This window comes from Zootoca vivipara, chromosome 4 (assembly GCF_963506605.1).
Source record: "Zootoca vivipara chromosome 4, rZooViv1.1, whole genome shotgun sequence".
Lineage (NCBI taxonomy): Eukaryota > Metazoa > Chordata > Lepidosauria > Squamata > Lacertidae > Zootoca > Zootoca vivipara.
In genome coordinates, this window is record NC_083279.1 from 89079577 (window position 1) to 89098812 (window position 19236).

At 46.1% G+C, this 19236-nt stretch overlaps 1 protein-coding gene across 1 annotated transcript in view; it reads right to left on the bottom strand.

The window, feature by feature from the left end:
* The window catches only part of NAALAD2 (N-acetylated alpha-linked acidic dipeptidase 2), a 34040-nt gene that overhangs the window by 6210 nt on the left and 8594 nt on the right, over positions 1–19236 (bottom strand). The window contains exons 3-16 of the mRNA XM_035114942.2: positions 19001–19187; positions 17439–17540; positions 14583–14708; positions 12136–12322; positions 11877–11970; positions 10262–10360; positions 9043–9128; positions 8045–8164; positions 5832–5914; positions 4982–5045; positions 4660–4727; positions 4032–4123; positions 1814–1904; positions 376–640 (exon numbers count right to left, since the gene is read on the bottom strand). Of these exons, the coding sequence (XP_034970833.2) occupies positions 376–640; positions 1814–1904; positions 4032–4123; positions 4660–4727; positions 4982–5045; positions 5832–5914; positions 8045–8164; positions 9043–9128; positions 10262–10360; positions 11877–11970; positions 12136–12322; positions 14583–14708; positions 17439–17540; positions 19001–19187 (1664 nt within the window). The remainder of the gene's footprint in view (positions 1–375; positions 641–1813; positions 1905–4031; positions 4124–4659; positions 4728–4981; positions 5046–5831; positions 5915–8044; positions 8165–9042; positions 9129–10261; positions 10361–11876; positions 11971–12135; positions 12323–14582; positions 14709–17438; positions 17541–19000; positions 19188–19236) is intronic.

A 19236-nucleotide genomic window follows, 5' to 3' on the forward strand; every position in this document is an offset into this window, starting at 1 on the left:
AACAAGAAGGTCTTCACCTGCTGGTGGGAAGACCACAAGGTGGGAGCTAGTCTGGCTCATTCAGGAAGGAGTTTCAGAGTTGTTTGGGAGCAACCACCGAGAAGGCCCTCTCCTGCACTAAGCGTCTCAGTGAGGGTGGTGGGACCAAGAGAAGGGGGGACTGAGAGATCTTCTGAAGATCTCCGAACCCGGGCAGGTTCACAGAAGAGAATACAGTCTTTCAAATAACAAATTTCATTTCCCAGGATGCTCTGGGGGGAAGCCATCTGCTTTAAACGTGTGGGTGTGACCCATATCTGTCGCTAACGGAGAGAGGCCCGTAGCAACAGGAAGCACACCTGTACGGACTTTGTATCCCTTTTGTGTCAGGCTCACCAAATGATACTTGGTAGGTTCCCAGGTGTGCTTTGTGCCTCTTGGCCACGTCGTAGATTCCGTTGGCGTGGGTCCTCAATGCTTCTGCATAATCTTGGCAACGGAGAGGAAGGACCTGGGAATTGGCCAGTTCGTAGACCAAGCCTGCCCGGAGGTGAGCGACGGCAAGCTGCTTCCTGAACGTGGGGTCGTAAAACCGCTCGACTAATTCAAAGGTCTCGTATGTGGTGTGGTAGAGAGGGTAGTTACTGAATTTGTCTACTTTCTGGAAAAGGAGAGCAAAGAAATGGGTCAAATGTGCCTGTTCTGGATGCTTTAGTTGAGATTCCTGCATTGAAGGAGGTGACTCTCGGGGTCTCTTCCAACTCTACAGTTCTATGATTCTAAGAAAGGTGGAAACTCAATTACAGTCATACCTTGGTTCTCGAATGGCTTAGTTGCCGAACAAATCAGCTCCCGGACGCCGCAAACCCGGAAGCAAGTGTTCTGGTTTGCGAACGTTTTTCGGAGCCAAACGCCCGACGCGGCTTCTGCTTGAGTGCAGGACGCTCCTGCAGCCAATAGGAAGGTGCGCCTTGCTTTTCGAATGGTTTCAGGATTGGCACGCACTCCCGGAACGGATTAAGTTTGAGAACCAAGGTACCACTGTATTAAAGTTTCCCCACATCACAGGTCCAGTCCAACTCGGCTCACTGTCAGTTTAGTGGAGACAAAATCAAGCACTAAGGGGCAAATTGGGCACAGGAATATAGAGAGCTATCTTATACAGAGTCAGAGACCATCCACCTCCATAATGTCTACACTGACTGTCAGCAGCACCCCAGGTTTTCAGGCAGGGAGATGGAACCTGAGGCCTTTTTCAAAAGCTCTGCCACTCCGCAGGGCATATGATTTATCCCATGAGAGTGTGCAATGGACTGTTGCTTTATTCTTTTACTTTTCTTTGCAGAAGACTGGATTGGTGCTTCCCTGTCCATTTTTCCCCCATTGGGAGCTTTCCCAAAAATAAAAAAGGAGACCCGATTGCTGTGGGGTGTTCACAGCTGTCCAGAAATAAACAGAGGGGTGTTGTTATGTACTGAGCTGAATCATAGAACAATAGGATCCAGAATCAGCAGTCTGATTGGTCCGCAGGAGCCACCCAATCCAACTCCAGGTGGAAGTGAATCTGCAACCTGATTGGCCTGCAGGAGCAGCCAATCAGGCTGCTGGCAGAAGTCAATCCACAAACTGATTGGCCCACAGGTGTAGCCCTGAAGTAGCCAATCACGCAAGGCCCATTATGTAAATAATGTATATAAGCAGATGGTTTTGGGGAAAGGGCATTCTTCTTCTCTTCTTCTCCTTGATGACTACGAGCTGAATAAAGAGCATGAAATTCACTCTCGACTCCGAGTATATTTCAGGTGTCATCTTTCGGACAGGCTGCTCGGCTTACCCTATTCTTAGTGTATCGGGCTCTGCCGGACACGATCCCCAACCGCTGGAAGAAAGCTTCGAAATCGCTGCCTGATCCAAGCTTGCTGATCCTGCCCAGAGAGAGGGGAAGAGGCTGCTATAGTTAGATCTAGTGCTTTTTTTCTGGGGGGATGCAGGGGTACGCATACCTCTAAACATTTTGGCCTTATTGAGGGGCAGTATTTCGATATGAGAAGGAAACATATATTTTTTTAAAGAAAAAAAAGTACTGGTTAGATCTCTTGCAAAGGCACAGCAAAAAATAAAGCTTTGGAGCACAGGAATGAGCAATGTGGTCGCACTCTGAAAATAATGAGGGTGGCTCAAAGTGAGGACCCAAATGGGAAGCTTACCTACATGCCCACAATTTGCCAGATCACCATGGGTGACATCCAAAAAGGCAAGGAAACTCTGGAGCTAAAGCTGAAAATTGGGAGTATGTGTGGAAGGGGGGGGGGGTTGTTAGATAAGGCCATAAGGATCTGTATCAGACTTTTCCACCCTAGTGCCCCCCCCAGATGTTTTGGACTACAATTTAGTTACTTATTAATTTAAGTATGTCTACTTTTTGTTTTTTTAAGCCAGTGTTGATTTTAATCATCTTTTGGTTAAAATAATTAAAAAACCTGGTTTTGACTGTTTTAAATCAATGATTTTAATGTTTTGTTTTATATTTCTGTAAAGCACTCACTCAGAGGGGATTCTTTTGTTTTGCAATCAAGAGCTATATAAATGTTACAGGTAGGTAGCCGTGTTGGTCTGAGTCGAAGCAAAATAAAAAAATTCTTTCAGTAGCACCTTAAAGTCCAACTAAGTTTTTATTTTGGTATGAGCTTTCGTGTGCATGCACACTTCTTCAGATACGAATCTGAAGAATATCTGAAGAATAAGTGTGCATGCACATGAAAGCTCATACCAAAATAAAAACTTAGTTGGACTTTAAGGTGCTACTGAAAGATTTTTTTTATATAAATGTTGTTAATGATAAACAGATAAAACCACATTTTAGAATTTTGAATAAAAATTCACATTTATTATTATTTATTAAAATTTGTATACCACCCTCCATCCAAATCTCGGGGGAGCTGATAAGTGAAACATACAATATAGGATACATAATAAAACCAAAGCAAACCAACGACCCACTTCCCACAGACACATTTTAAAAGTCATAGACGAACTCCTGGTTGAAAAGAAACTTTTTTTTTGCCTGGTGTAATGAAGGCGCCAGGCAAGCCTTCCTGGGGAGGGCATTCCACAAATAATCATTAAGGTGACTGGCTAAGATGAAAATTAAAGCGCAGAAACGTCTGCTGGCATAAATAGTCGTTCAAGGAACTTGTGAAAATAAAAAGCGAGGGTGCCTGCCAAATCCCTGTTGGAAGAGTGTTCTGCAGCACAGGGCTGGTGACACTAAATGAATGAAAGCAGGGATAGGAAAGCTCTATCTGCCCCTTGTGGGACCCAGGTGGCGCTGTGGTTAAACCACTGGGCTTGCTGATCAGAAGGTTGGCGGTTCGAATCCCTGTGACGGGGTGACCTCCCGTTGCTTGGTCCCAGCTCCTGCCAACCTAGCAGTTTGAAAGCACGTCAAAGTGCAAGTAGATGAATAGGAACCGCAACAGCGGGAAGGTAAACGGCGTTTCCATGTGCTGCTCTGGTTTGCCAGAAGCGGCTTTGTCATGCTGGCCACATGACCTGGAAGCTATACGCTGGCTCCCTCGGCCAATAATGCGAGATGAGCGCGCAACCCCAGAGTCGGTCACGACTGGACCTAATGGTCAGGGGTCCCTTTACCTTTACCTTTTATCTGCCCCTTGTGTGGGAATTTTGATGGGACACTCATATGTGCAATTATTTAAGTAATGGATGTTTGTGCTAGGGCTGCCATACGTCCGGAATTTCCCAGACATAGCTGGGATTCGGCCCTCGCAAACAGCGTCAGGGCAGAAATTGTCCGGGAAAATCCGGACGCATGACAATCTATGCTAATGCTGGAAGTGTAGATTTTGGCAAATTTCCTTAAAAATAGCTTAAAACTTTTGTGTGTGAGAGCCTTTGCAAAAAAAAAAAAAAAACCACCAACCCACCCCCACCCCCCAAAAAATATGGCAATCCCTAGTTTATGCCAATAAACTTTTAATTTTTAAAAAAGGTTCTGGACTTGCATGTGTGGATTAAGTAAGGGATTCTCTTACCTGGGCAGAGTCTTACTTTCTGAGGATGGGTCCTTCTCCAACCAGCTTTCATAGAGGGTTTTGCTTCCATATCCATCATCAGGGCTTGCGATCTAGGGAAGGAAAACAATGTGTCTGAATATGACGATTTCAGCTCTATAAGAGAGGTGCCACCAGTCCTATACGTTTAAAGCAGTGTCCTTTCACTTTAAACAGCCAGTTCCCCCAAAGAACCACGGGAACCGTAGTTCTGTTAAGGGCGCTGAGAGTTCTCAGAAAACCCCTATTCTCCCTGGAAAGCCAAAATTCTGAGTGGTTTAACAGGCGATTCCACTTCCCAGGGAACTGTGGGACCCCTGCCTCCTTTGGAATGTCCATTCAGCACAAAACGCTGCACAAACGCAAGACCGGCCTTTGCGCCTATCCTCAGAACCATGAGGTCTAGAAACTTGATTTTTTTTATTTAAAAAAACTGTGATTCCTTAAGAAGCATTCCTTGCACTCGAATGGACTCAGCAGCCCACCCTGCACTGAGGATTCCTGCCATTGTTCCCCTCAAGTCATTCTCCCAGCCTCACAAGGACAGATGAAGACTAAGAGGAGGAGGAAGGGGGTGGGGGCGGAGCCATAAAAATGAGATTATTTGTACCTCTTTTGTCAGATTATACACCAACCGATTGAGAAGAGGAGTGCAGTCAACTCTTAATGTGTAGTTGCCTGAAAACCAAAGTATAATTAGACGTTTAATGGGACACTCTCTTTTTTTTTTTAAATTGACTTTAAAAAACTATAATAGGCTACATCATACCAGGTCAGACTTTTTGTCTACCTCTCTCGGTACTGGCTATTCGAGTGCCGTCTCTCAGTATTGGCTATTTAAGCACCGGTATCTCTTCGAATGTAAAAGCGGCACTGAACTGAAACCTGAACTGCGGGTCGCAGTTTTTGGAAGACGGCCAAAGGATGCTCACCTTCTATAGAAGAGTCCGAGTTGATGTAAGCCACAGCCCGTGCTTGAAGAATTTTGGCATTCTCCTGCAGTTACAAAAAGATACAAGCGCCGCCAGGTTGATGACAAAGTTAACTGGGTTGTTTTCTACAAAAAGCAGCAGCAGCTGCATATGAAACAGACATCCAAGTGCAATCACATGTATGGACTGTGATAGCTATGCCCTTTTCTCCAGTTGCCACAGGGATAGAACAATAGAACTTTAGAGTTCAAAGGCACTCCCAAGGGTCATCTAGTCCACCCCCTGCATGCAATGCAGGAATCACAGATAAAGCATCCCGGACAGATCCTACCTCTGTTTAAAAACCTCCAAGGAAGGAGACTCCATCACTGTCCAAGGGAGTCTGTTCCACTGTGGAACAGCTCTTACCATCAGAAGGTTCTTCCTAATGTTTAGTCTTTTCTTACTGTATGTTTATCTGTGGTGTTGTTGTTTAATTGTAAGCTGCCCTGCGATCTTTGGATGAAGGGTGATATAGAAATTTAATTAATGATAATGATAATCACCACGTAGAGCAGAATTGGGGGCAGAGCGAAATGAAGACAATAGAAGGGAGGGCTCCCTCTTGGGATTTACTGGTGCAGACCCCCCAATCTGCTAATAACCCACATTGTAAAAGATGTTTGTGCTATTTGTGGGAAAACTCAGGGCCCCTCCAGGCCAGTGTATTCTTGTTGCCTGGAGGGGCACATTGCAATTCATGAACAAGACTAGGTTAGATCCTTCACTTCCATGGGTCTGTTCTGAGTAAAAATTTAGAGAGTTCCTGCGAGTCTCAGCAAAACATTCTGGTCCCGGGTTCACCACTTACCTCCGCCCATTCTGTGGAACCCAACAGCCCAAATTCTTCCGCATCCCAACTGGCAAAAATGATTGTTCTCCTGGGCTTCCAACCTGTTGGCATTGAAAAGGTCATCATCTCTCTGGGTGGCTCGCAGGGCAAGTCTGAACGTGACTGCTCAGAAGGGAGGACTACTGAGTTCATTTAAAGATGATTTTTTTTAATTTTTAAAAAATCAACTTATAACAGTGATGGCGAACCTATGACACGTGTGTCAGACATGACACGCAGAGCCCTCACTGCTGGCACACGCCCCATCGGCCCATTCGCGCTGTTGTTGTTGTCCCCCCCCCCCATTTGTTCTCCCGCTCCTCCTCACGCTACAGCTTGTCTCCACTGTTAAAACCCGGATCCTTTGTTGTTGCTGCTGCTGCTGCTGGTAACCAGAAATTGGTTTTTTAACCCTTTCTGTGCTGTTTTTTCTGGCGCTTTGGCAGACTATGATTGGGTGTAACAGCGTTCTTTTTTAAGCCGTTCTGTGCTGGTGTTTTTTGGCGCTTTGGCAGACTATGTTGGTGCTGTGTGTTAGTTCCAGCGAAGGTATTATTCGCCATTTATTTCTGTTCTCTTCCCCCCCCCAAAAGTGCAGCAGCTTTGGGGTATCCCCCCCAAAAAAGCAATGCAACTTTTGCACCCCCCAAAAAACCTCCAAAACTTTGGTTAGCAGCTTCCCCCCAAAATGCTCAAAAACTCTGGGCACTTTGTGATAAATAAGGGATTTTTGGCTCGGTTTGGTTAAATAATTTGTTTTTGGTTTATCAAATGCAATTATATATTACAATTATACATTTTTGTAATTTAAACTATAAGTATCACAAAATTATGTTTTTTTTTCTCGAAGTGACACACTACCCAAGTTATGCTCGGTTTTTTGGCGAATTTTGACACACCAAGCTCAAAAGGTTGCCCATCACTGACTTATAACAAGGCTGAGGAATCTGTGGTCTTCCATCTGGATTGGACCACAACTCCCATCAGCCTCAGCTAGCATGGCCAATGGCCAGGGAGGATAGGAGTTGTAGTCTAGCAACAGCTGGAGAACCAAAGGTTTCCCAGGCCTGCTTTTTAAACACAGCCCCGGGGCAGTTAAAAACCATGCTTCAGTAACCTCTATAAAATAAGGATCTGTTTCTGATTGCCTTAGTTTGGGATCAGGATTTTGTTTTATTCGTTGCTTTTCATTCCATCCGCCGGCAATTATATTTCTTAAGCAAAGGACCAGGCAGCCTTACAACCTCTTAAAAGAAAACATTTAAAATTTCAACTCCCACTCTGATCAATAAGAGCAATCAAAATTGAAAAGGCAATGCCATTAAAAAATGGAATCGGGTTTTAGAAATGCCTTTGAAACATGAGAAGGAGGAGGAGGAGGAGGAGGAGGAGGAGGAGGAGGAGGAGGAGGAGACTAATAAGCATCTTTCAAGAAACTGTTCCACCAAAGAAGTTCTCACACCCCAAGGAAGTGCTCATGAAACCTAAGTGTTCAAACCCAAATCATCTCCAGATCTTAGAGTTTAGGAAGAAATACTTTGTGGGCTCAGAATGGACTTGAGGGTCTAAACCAGCTTCCCCAACCTGGTGACCTCCACACACTAGTGGCCAAAATAGTGGAAATCTTTAGGTGAAAGTGTATTTCCAAGGTTTGATGGCTCATAACACCTGATTGGCTCTCTAAACGCCTCATGCTCATTGGCTACATTCAAATGAAGGAAAGCTACTGCATACCAACCTAAGCAAGTTGTGCTTCTTTTTTCTGGTTATTAGGCTATAACTTTTAATAGAATTCAAATAACTGAACAAACTTTGTTGCATTACATTCCTCGTTAAATGATCTTTCCATTGATATATAATTTTATGGTATCACTCCAAAAATAAAATGGTGTTATGAGACATCAAATCTCAGAAATGCACTTTTCCCAAAAGGTTTCCACAATTTTGGCCACTAGTGTATATTGTTGGACGACAACTCCCATCATTCATGTTCCCTGGCTATTCTGGGAGGGACTGATGGTACGGTAGCTGAAGTCAAACACCTTCTAGAGGGGAAAGCTGCCTTAGGCTTATATAAGTCTGCAATCCTGTACCCATTTAACTTTATAAAAGTTGCGCTAGACTTGCCAAGACTTATTTCTAGCTTGGGCAGCATGCTTCATGTTTTATTTTCTATTTGCGCAGTTCATTACCTTTCATCACCAACTTGCCAAAACTCCGAGCGACCTCTTGAAGGACAGCTGCCCCAGTGGTTGGGTCGATGCCGCCAAAGACCCAAGAATCTCTGTGGCCTCCCAAAATTATATACCTATCTAGGGAGGAGGAGCAAAAACCAGAGAGAGAGAGAGAGAGAGAGAGAGAGAGAGAGAGAGAGAGAGAGAGAGAGAGAGAGAGAGAGAGAGAGAGAGAGAGATTACAAAGAACTGGATCTAACTCAAAATATACTTGGCAGATTTTTCTTTCCTTATTCAGATCAGACCCCCCCCCCAAAGGGGCTAGTGGGGTGAGAGAACAATAGAATTTTTCAGAGGAAGAATAAGAGGAAACCCAATTCATTCCATTCAGGGATGCTGCAAAAATTGCTCTTTCAGAGTCTCAAATTCCAGTTATCTCTGAAGCTTCTGCAAAAGAAATGACTACAAATGACTACAAAGTACTAACAGGCTCAAAAACGAGGTTGAGCCGAAGTGATCTACGAAGTGATCTACGAAGGATTGTCTTTGCTAGCTGTGCTTGCAGCTCCCCACAGTGGCGTCAGCAGGGGTAAGGCTTGGGGGGGGGGGGCAGAAGCCTGGAGCCCCACTCAGCAGAACGAACTTCCAAAAACAGAAGGAGCTGGGGTCTAGCAGAAGTTCCTGCTGCAGTTCAGGAAGGAGAAACATTTATTTTACTGATCTCCCCCCTTTCTAACTGCAGCCCCTTGTACCATCTCTCATGCTGCTCTTCAGGGTCCCAACAAACTCTTCCAAGCAGGGTTTCCAAGGGGCTGCAGGAAGTGATCAGCAGAAATAAGCAGGACAGAAGGAACCCCAGTATCTGCAAATAGCTTTAAAGGGACTGAGCTTGTTCTACCATGTAAAAAAAAAATCCATCTCAAGGAGGGACAAGATGGCGAAATGAGCCTGGGGGTGGACCTTTCACTCTAGGAACACTTAAAAACCAACAGCTGTTAGGCCAGAAAAAGGCTCACCGGGTTCCACTGCTCCTTTGATGGTCCCGATAACGTTGTATATTCGTGTGATTTTATTGACTGTGTGTACGTGCATTCTGACTTTCCTGTAGAATAAAAGCACAGTATTCTGTGAGAGCATAGTACCGTAGTGTCAACCAAACTAGGACTTGCCAGATCAACAGTGAGGGGATGAATTAGCATTGGGGGTCTGCTCCTTCTGGTGCCAAAGAACGAAGCTAATCTCTTGATTGTACAGTTGTACCTTGGTTCTTGAACAGAATGCGTTTCGGGAGTCCATCTGACTCCCGGAACCATTAAAAAACCAAAGCTTGGCTTCCTGCAGCCAACTGGAAGCCATGAAAGCTGCGCTGGATGTTCAGCTTCTGAAAACTGTTTGGAAACCAGAACATGCGCTTCTGGGTTTTGATCATCAGGGAGCCAATTTGTTCGGGAGCCAAGGCGTTCAGCTTCCAAGGTACGACTGTACAAGAAAACAAGGCTTTGGTGCTATGATATGCTGCCATGGGTAAGCTGTTCCTTGGATCAAGCCTTCAGGTAGTCCTGCTCTGGCTCATGCAACCTCTTTCAGGGTGAACTCATTAACTGGGTCAGCACAAGAAATTTGCCAACTGAGGCAAGAGGCAACATGGAACCTGCCGCCACCGCTCAAAGTTGACTCAACTGCCAGTAGAAACCTTGACACTGGTGACAGGACAGCATCTTCCACTGCAGGGTAGCTGAGGGAGGTGCAAAACAGGTCATGTGTCCCACAACACCACACCACCCAGCACTCCAGCATCCACCACCTGAGATGGTCACGTCTTTCTGCCTAATGATAGGGCTAGCCCTAATTGGGGGAAAGGGTCATAGCTCAGTAGCAGAGCTAGAGGGACCCAATGGTTTGCCTCAGTATAAGTCCACTTCCTATGTTCTTCTATTTCTCCTTAGTCTCAAGTTTTCCCCTTGTTGAACACTGCAGGGAGAACAAGGACAAGAACAGAATGAGTTGGCTCAGCCTGCCTTTGGCTTTGGCACCACCTACTGTTGGCCGCCATACCTCCTGCCTTGCCAGTCCTGATGGGCACCAGCTACCACTGGGATATGCCATTTGTGTAGGCGATTATGCTACATGAAAGACACAGAAGACCTTCCAGGAAATGGCAGCAACTCTCATATTTCATAGGCTGCTTCCTAGGGTTTGGAATGGCAGCTGGTTCGTAGAAGTGTTCAGACTGACCTTTTGGAGTAGGTGCCGGAAAATCCGGGCCCAATGTTATAGGACACGTTGAGATTTCCCTTCCAACTCTCATCCGGAGGTGGAGGACCTCCCATGGACCTGCAGCAGGGAAAGCAAGATAGACAGATCTTGGCAAGGTCATTGAATTAGCAGCCATCATCTCCTTAACACAGTGATTCCCAAAACGGGTTCTCCAATTATGGAGAGCACGTGTTGCAGGAGGGGAAGTCAGGATGACCCTGTTGTTGCTAGGTAGATTAAATAAAATGGCCACTGGCATGACTGGGCAATTTGGTGCTGTTGCCGGGGAGAAAAGAGTGTTGCAGTTTGAAATAAGGGATGGCCCCTAGCCTATAAAACCCCCCTGCGGGGCCATATTGGTTTCACTTTTGCCAAGCACTTCGGATTTCCCGCCCACCCACCTCTTTTTGAGGATGCTTTGCGTATTGACATTGCTGTGCCTGTCATGGGGTCGCCTGCTTTGGGGCAGGGGCCCGGTAGGAATTTTGCCATCTGGCTGATTGGCTGTTGCCATTTGGTTTTTGCCTACTGCATAGCAAATCTTCACAACTTGTAAGGTTGGCGGTTAGGCATTGATTAAAATTCGCTGGTAAGAAATTGGCTGGAAAGAGGAGTATGGAAAGGCTGAAATTACGCTAAATTGCTGCTGCTTATAGAGGTATTCCATTAAAGGAATCCTGGGGCTCGAACGGCTCTTGTCAGTACCCCGCTAGGGGAATTGGGCCTAACACAGAGCAAATTGAGCCTCGGGGAACATTCGAGGGAGGACAAGAAGGGCCTAGTACCCGGCTCCGTCCTCCCGCTGAGAATGTTTACCTACTGACTTCCACAATTGACTAGAGGAAGTCAGTGCAGGATCTGTCCCAGGGCGGGGGACAGATGTGTTAGCCAATGCCTAAGCAATCACTCACATTTGATTGTATTTTAATAAAGTTGTGGCCAAAATAATGCCAAAAACCTTAAACTTAATTCACGTGTGTGCGTGAATTTATTGGGGGGAATCCGGTGACCTCGACACGCAAATGGCAAGTATGAAGGGGGCCCAACATTTAGTGTCATCAAATTAATATGCGATATGCTTTCTGTTTTAGGGTCAAGGCTTCTGGATATGCACACAGTTGCCCCTTGTCAATTGCTGTATTGCGGGTAGCAGACCTATGTCAAAATGATTGTGTTTCACTGTCCCTTTCAGAGGAAACATCCAGTTTAACTTATTTTCTTACTTATAATGTTTTCAATCCGATCGTTCCTCCAAGGAGCTCAGGAGAGCATATAAGCATGCCTACCTCACAATTTTGTTCTCACAGATACATTGAAATTCAGTTAGGCTAAAAATAAGCTAGGCTGACCCACCCAGTGACCTTCATAGCTAAATGGGAGATTTGAGCCTAAATCTTAGCTTAAGCAGTGTGAGATTAGGAGCCAAGCTCATATTTCCAACCCACCATGAAGATAAATATGGTGTTGTGCCAGCTTTTTATCCATATCAATAAAAATAGGGGGTAAGAAACAACAATATTTTAATACTGCTAGAATAACAATATTAGCTCGCCCTGCTTTCTGCAAACACCAAAGACGATTAAACTATACATACCGTAATAATATTTCAGCATCATGGTAGCCAATGGGATGAACTGGGATTCTGGGAATCCCCACTCCATTGTCAACTCCATATCTGAAGGTATACTCTGAGGAACCAAGAAGAGTTTCCAGATAACCACTGTGTAAGCTTTGTGCAAGCAAATCTGGGTGGATGCCAAACAGGCAGAAAACCTTGAAACTCACCCCATGAAACAAATGGTTAAACTTACTTCCCAAGTGTAAGATTGTGCTGAGTATATTACAGTACTAACCTTTGGCTGGATACCCCGGGGTAAGGGGATCTCCTGCACCGTTGAGGTTTAAGACATTCCCGCGCTGCACTCCTCCTCCGGGGAGATTCCACCCATCCGGATAGGGATCGACTCCAGGTGCGCAGTAATCCGCAGAGTCTGAGTAAAGGATAATCCCTTTAGCTCCAGCTAACATGGCATTTTTAACCTACAGAGCAGCCAAACATTAAGAAGTGGTTTTCAAAAGGTGCGTCGCCATAGCCCAAGAGATAAGTGGCATTTGTTCCTTGTCTTGTTGCCAATGGAATAAGGCTGGTGCTCAAAACTGTGACTGGAGAGCCCATGGCCTTTTTAGATGTGCTTGGACCCCCAACTACCGTGTTTCTCCTAAAATAAGACGGTCCTCAAAAATAAGCCATGTCAGGCTTTTCATTAGTAGAATAAATATAAGACATCCCCCAAAAATAAGCCGGGGGTGGGAGCCGCTTCGGGGAGCGCAGCGCAGCGCAAAGAGCCTGGTGAGAGGCAGCTGCGGCGGGCTGATCGGGTGCCTCTTCACTACCGCCGCAGCGCTCAGGGCGCTCGCCCCCAGTCACCCACACAGATCCCGGGCTTCACCTGCAGCCGCAGCTGCCTCTCACCAGACTCTTCGCGCTGTGCTGCGCTCCCCGAAGCGGCTCCCGTGCAGCCGCCTCTTGCCAGTTCCTCCGCCGCCGCTTCTCTCGCAGCCGCCTCTGCGGCTGCTTCCTGCTCCGCCGACGCGTTTGGATCCTTGGATCACAGCGTTTCTTCTGCTCCCCAGCAGCATGAAAATGGGAGGGCCGAAACCCCGCTGAGCTCCGCAGTATTACGGTATTATTGTGCTTTGTTACAAGGGCAGCCTTGCCATTTTTATTTTCTGCTCCCCAGCTCTCAACGGGTCGGGGCTCGGCGCAGCATGCTGTTGCCAGCTCCCGCTCGAAAAAATAAGACATCCCCCGAAAATAAGCCGTGGTGTGTTTTTTTGGAGGAAAAATAAATATAAGACGTGTCTTATTTTAGGAGAAACACGGTACCTACCATCGGGGCGGACTTTGGTAATATGGTGCCTGGAGCAAGGATAAAATTTGGTGCCCCCTGCTGCAGCGGGGCCTGCAGGAGGAGAAGTTCAAAGTGGTCTACTTTGAGGTGGCGTTGGAGCAGCAGGAAGGAGGAGGAGGAGGAGGAGGAGGAGGAGGAGGAGGAGGAGGAGGAGGAGGAGGAGGAGGCAGAGAAGAGCTGCCCACCCTGCTGGAATTGGGGGAGCCCCTCTGGCTGCATCCTGCGGCTCCTCTCCAGTAGGGGCCAAGCTTTTGCCTCCCCTGACACCCCCTCGCCTCTGGGGAACAGAAGGATCTGCCCTGATAGGGATCTGGGGTTAGCTAGGCAGCACAACTCAGTTTCATTCAACTCAGTCAAATTCCTAGAAGAGACAGCGAGAGTGTTGCTGGTGTGGTAATATTAATAGGTGGAAATAGTCTATCCTGAGACTGGGGACTCAGCTACATTTGCCAAGAAACAACGTTTGGGATGCGTTATAAACATGCAACACCAGATGGCACCAGAGAGCAAAACAAAAATTAAGCAATTTCCATAGCAGTTTTTCTCTTGTTATAACAATTTTATTTCTAATTTATTTATAATGTTTCCCCCCAGTGTGTAGATCCACCCCATTGTTCAAATAAGCTGAATAAGCTTTTGAAGTTCTCTGTAAAGAGCATTTGCCTGAAGCTAAGGATTGTGACTCACAGGAATAAACCATAAAGCTTGAAACCCTCATTGAGTGTAAATAAATAAAAATATATAGTTTGGTTTCAGAAATTCCTCCTCTTTAATGTGACCCTCTGGATGGGAGATAAGTGGGCACAAAGCAATATTCACATGAACAAAATACCCGGCTACGCTTTAATAAAGGAACCTTACAACAAACAGTTAAAACAGACATCTCCATTATAGCTAAGAGGGAGAGCTGACTCTTTTAAACACCCAGAACACTGGCTACCCATCTGCCACCTTTAGTGAGAGAGTCTGTCATACAACTAGATGATGAAATGGAACACACCACTGCAAACTATAGGGGAACATAATATATTCGAACGCTCCCTGGCATTAACAAAGAAACAAAGCTTTTCAGGTAAAAACAAACCGCAGTAATATTAGGGATAATGCTTCTGGCATAATTTGCTTCACGCTATGCAGGTTTCTACTTGTGGAGAGGTGCTTTTTTAGCAGAGAGAGCTCAAAAATGGGATCTCTACCTGCAGGCTGAAGTGGTATGATCCACCCTAACACACACACACACACACACCCCGGAGTTTGCTCCCTCTTTCCCACCTGATGTATTTCCACACTGGAACCTGAAAAGCAGCACCTGAAAAGTTTTATTATTAGGGAAGGGAATGCGGGGAAGAAGGAAAGAAAAGGCAGCAGCAGAGATAGCATCAACTTACTTTGTTTCCTCGGAATATTTTCCCATATCGGGCAATGGCAATCTTTCCTGTACAGTTGATTCCCATCTCACGCTCTAGTTTGAAAAAGTCTTCAGTGCGGCCATAATTCACATACACCAGATCTGCCTTTTTGTGGGGTGGGGGGGAAAAATACGTTTGATGTTACTGTCCATGGTTACTTTGGGAATCTCTTATACAGTCATACCTCATGTTACGTTCACTGCGGGATACGTCTTTTCATGTTGCGAACGGGCCGAATCCAGAAGTCCCAGAACGGGTTACTTCCGGGTTCGATGCGCGCGCGCATGCGCAGAATCACTAAATTGTGCTTTGTGCATGCGCCGAAGCCCCGAATTACGTCACACGCCCGCGCAGACATGGTGCTTCAGGATGCGCCTTTTCAGGTTGCGAACGGGCCTCCGGAATGGATCCCGTTCGCAACCAGAGGTACCACTGTACAGTGGAAAACTGGTTCTCGAACGCCTCTGTTGACAAATGTTTCTGAACCCAAACGCCCCAAACCCAGAAGTAAATGCTTCCATTTTCGAACGTGCCTCGGAAGTCGAACAGCTTCTACTACATGCTTTTCAATTTTCTCAATTGAATTTGCCGACAGCCCTTTGTGCCTTGGTTTTCGAACGTTTCGGAAGTAAAATAGCCTTCTGGAACGAATTATGTTCGAAAACCGAGGTTCCACTGTACTTGTGTTGAGTCTTTAAAACACCTATATCAAAACGCATGAACTTGGGGAGCCCTGCAATGATCAACTCCCATCTAGACTACTGTAATACATTATACAGGGGCTGCCCTTGGAGATGGGCCAGAAAATGAATAAGTAAGACCTGCTACAAAATGTTGTATTGTGTTCTTAGCTCCTGGCAGAATATTCCTTGTTCAGGATTCCAGCCCTGCCTTCTTCCAGGACACTCGGTTGTATCCCACAACCAATTTTCCATTTTCTTTACCATTTGAAACTCAAGAAACAATTGTTTTTTACCTGCTTTGGTGGTAGGGGTTCCTTCTTCCACAGTAAGTTTGAACATATTGATATCTCCCCTCTTGTTTCTCAGTTTTGACTCCACAACTGTAGACACTGACTACTTGAGTTCAATATTATAGAGCATGGGTAGGCAAACTAAGGCCCGGGCTCCGGGGCCGGCCCAATCGCCTTCTAAATCCTGCCCACAGACTGTCCGGGAATCACGTGTTTTTACATGAGTAGAATGTGTGCTTTTATTTAAAATGCATCTCTGGGTTATTTGTGGGGCATAGGAATTTGTTCTCCCCCCCCTTTTTCCAAAATATAGTCCGGCCCCCCACAAGGTCTGAGGGACAGTGGACCAGCCCCCTGCTGAAAAAGTTTGCTGACCCCTGTTATAGAGGAAGAGATGCTAATGTTGCTCACAGGGTACTGACTAGAGATTTTGGGATATTCCAGGAAAAACAGAAGCAGAAATTACTGTCTTTCATTCATTCGTCTCATGTCCAGAATGGAAATCATATCAGCGAATAAGTTTGGTATTTACTGCTGTTGCTTTCATTCCACAAACAATACGTAACTGATTGATGTTTTGTTTTATTGGCTATTGTATAAATGTGGAATATATGTAACAGAAAATTTTCAAGAAAAAATTACGCTGCTTTAAAAAAAATTCAAATTGCAGCCTACAGTTAAACCATAAAATCTTGAAGTTAGGATGTAGTTGAAGTAAACACCTGCTTTCTGCCACACTATTAGCTGTAGCAATTTGACCTTATCACAACGAAGTCACAGAAAGCCTGGATGGGTTTGTTTTAGGAAGCTGAAGCAAGGAGGCTGAGATAAGTGTTATTTTCAAGGTCCCGTTGATACGGAGGAAAGAAGAAAGGAGATAGAAGAACAGCCCATTTGGGGTGCTCAATGACTCTAAAACCAGTGATGCGCAAGCTGGAAAGACTGTAAGTCCACACATGTCAGGAAGACGTATGGGAGATGTAGAGACATGCAAGGGGCAACAATACCCTAACTCACTCTCTTTTCAGCTCTGCACCCCATAATAAGAGTGTCCAGACCCAGGCACCAAGACTTTATGTTTATGAAACTTGTGGTTTATGATCTGCAGGATTGAGGTAAGAAAAGGACCATCATTGGTGAGGGCCAGTGAGGTTTTGTACTCCAAAGAACTCTATGGACTTACTAGGGCCTGGCGTACCTGCTCATATCACTCGCCAACCTCAGACCCTACTGTAAGGGTGACTCCCTACAGGGAGCCAGCCCCCATCATCCTGACGTCCACCTCGTCAAGCACAGAGAGCAGCAGTGGGTCTGAAGCAGCCTGAGGGGAGGGGAAGGACTCAAAGGGAGAGAGAGAAATCAGCGTGGGGAACAATGGGAAAGCTCGGGGGCAGGAGCTCATGGATGTTGGAGAGCCCTCTCAACGATCGCTCAGGGAGGAGACTGAGAGGGCATCGCTCCTTCCGGCGCAAGAGTTAAGGAGAGCACCGTGACGCAGGTCAAGGGGGAGGCGTTTTGGGGGTGCCCCGACTACTTTGCTGGCGTAAGAACAGACGTACGCCATTGCCGGATTCTGGTTCGGGATGAGAGGTCATGTTTTAAGCTGTCTCTGCACTGCAAATATCTTGCACAATAAAAGTCTTTAAGGACAAATTGGACTCAAGCGGAGTTACTCTAGAGTAGCCACGGCAACCCTCTGACACCTCCCTTTACACTTTGCTCACGCTCAGAGGCACAAGGTGGAGATCCTCAATATAAATACCAGGATGGCCATTACTGTCTTCTTGCCTGGCTTGCGAACTTTTCACTCTCCTTCCCATACTGACTTCCGAGGGCTGGATTTGTGCTTCCCCACTCCTTACCATTGGCGTGCCTTGCGCCGAAAAAGCGTTATATGGCGGCAGCACCCCTGAGACGTTTTCATATCCTTCAGGAGGAAGCTCAAAGAGTGACGTGTTGAAAATCTGTTCGGAAGAAGGGACACTATTAGAGAGCTGGAGTCACATACATTCAGAAAAGGTTTGTACTCACTGAGAATTGGAATTTGGTATTTTGAATGCCAAATAGCCTCTGTTGTTGTTGTTATTACTATTTCTGGAAAGAGCTGGGCTACCAGCTAGGTGCCTGTGGTTTGAGGACCTCCCTGGTATCCACAAACTCTCCCAGTCCTCCAACGACCTTGCTCACTGCCCCTTCAGGACGAGGTGGTGAGCATGGCTACCCCTCTTGAAAAACACACAAAATGAAAGGAGGGAATTGGGAGAGGACTGCCTTTCTCAACTCCTCTCCTAGCTCTGTGTTCTTCTCAGGGCTCAGGTCGGTACTTGAGCAGCTAAAACGGGGGCTGCCAAGCATTTTGGCCCATGATGTGTGGCATCATTTGTTGGTCACACTGTTTTAAAAAAATATTGAAGACTTGATGACCTGTGCCTTCGGTTAACAGGCGACATCCAACAAAGTGCTTCTGCTAATGCAGGGAATTTTGGCTGTCCAACAGAATTCGCTTCCCTTTCCTGCAACCCCCCCCCCCAAAAAATAAATCTGTTCAGGGAGAGGAAAGGGAAGGAAAGTTTGTTGGTTTATACACCACCTTTTTCACTCGCTTGTTCAAGGTGGTGGGTATGGTTCTCCCTCTCCTCATTGAATCCACCCAACAACCATCTGAGGTAGGTTATAGTAAGAGGCTATGCCTGACCTAAGGTCACTCAGGGAGCTCCCTGACTAAGTGGGGACTTGATCCCGGGTCTCCCGGGTCCTAGTCTGACACTATCTATTACACTGGTCCAGTTCTTCTCAACACTGGTTCGAATGCACAGGTGGAAAGCCTTTTCCTAGCAGAAGCATTCCAATGTTTTTCTGGCTCTGGCAAACACACTAGATCTGTGAGTTTTTCACAGGTTCTGCTTATGGGCTTCCCATAAGACACCTGGCTGGCCACTGTGAGAACAGAGTGCTGGACAAGATGGGCCTTGGGCCTGATCCTGCACTGCTCTTCTTACTTTGAAGTGCCCCAAAAAGGTTTGATTTGATAGTGGGGTGAGGGTTGTTTTTTTTTGGAGAGGACACCAATGAAATCATGCAAACTAATGTGAATCCATCTTCATTCCACTAGATCCATTTACTACTCAGTAAAGAGTCTCCGTGTGTGCACACACATGTGTGGGGTTCCTCTCTTTCTGTGTGTCTGCCAGGGCAGGGGAGAGAAGCAAGCTGAAGAGCCGGTAATCTTGGCACCCTCTCAAAAATACAAATGTCCCCGTGGAACCCCCCCCCCCAAAAGATTGGCAGCTCCTGGAATACAAAAGCCACCCACTTTCAAATTTGATTGCGAGATCTGACACAGTTTAGCCCTCCTGAATGTGATTCTCTTTCTTTCTTTTCTTTCAACTCGCATGCAGCAGAGAGAACATTCTGCCCTCTTTACCTCGTTTCCATGATCATCGGTAATAGCAACATAGTTGGGGTTGCTTTGATTTGGGTAGGAAAGTAGGACGTCGTAATGAACCAGCTCGGCTGTATCCAAGCCAAATTCCTTCCACTGGGCTTGTATTTGTCTTGCCAGGTGAAGATTTTGTTCTGTTCCTGCCACATGAGGGAGCTTCGTGAAAGAGCTGAAATGAACCACAGAGGATGGCTTTTTTAATAAAAAAAAAGAGAGGA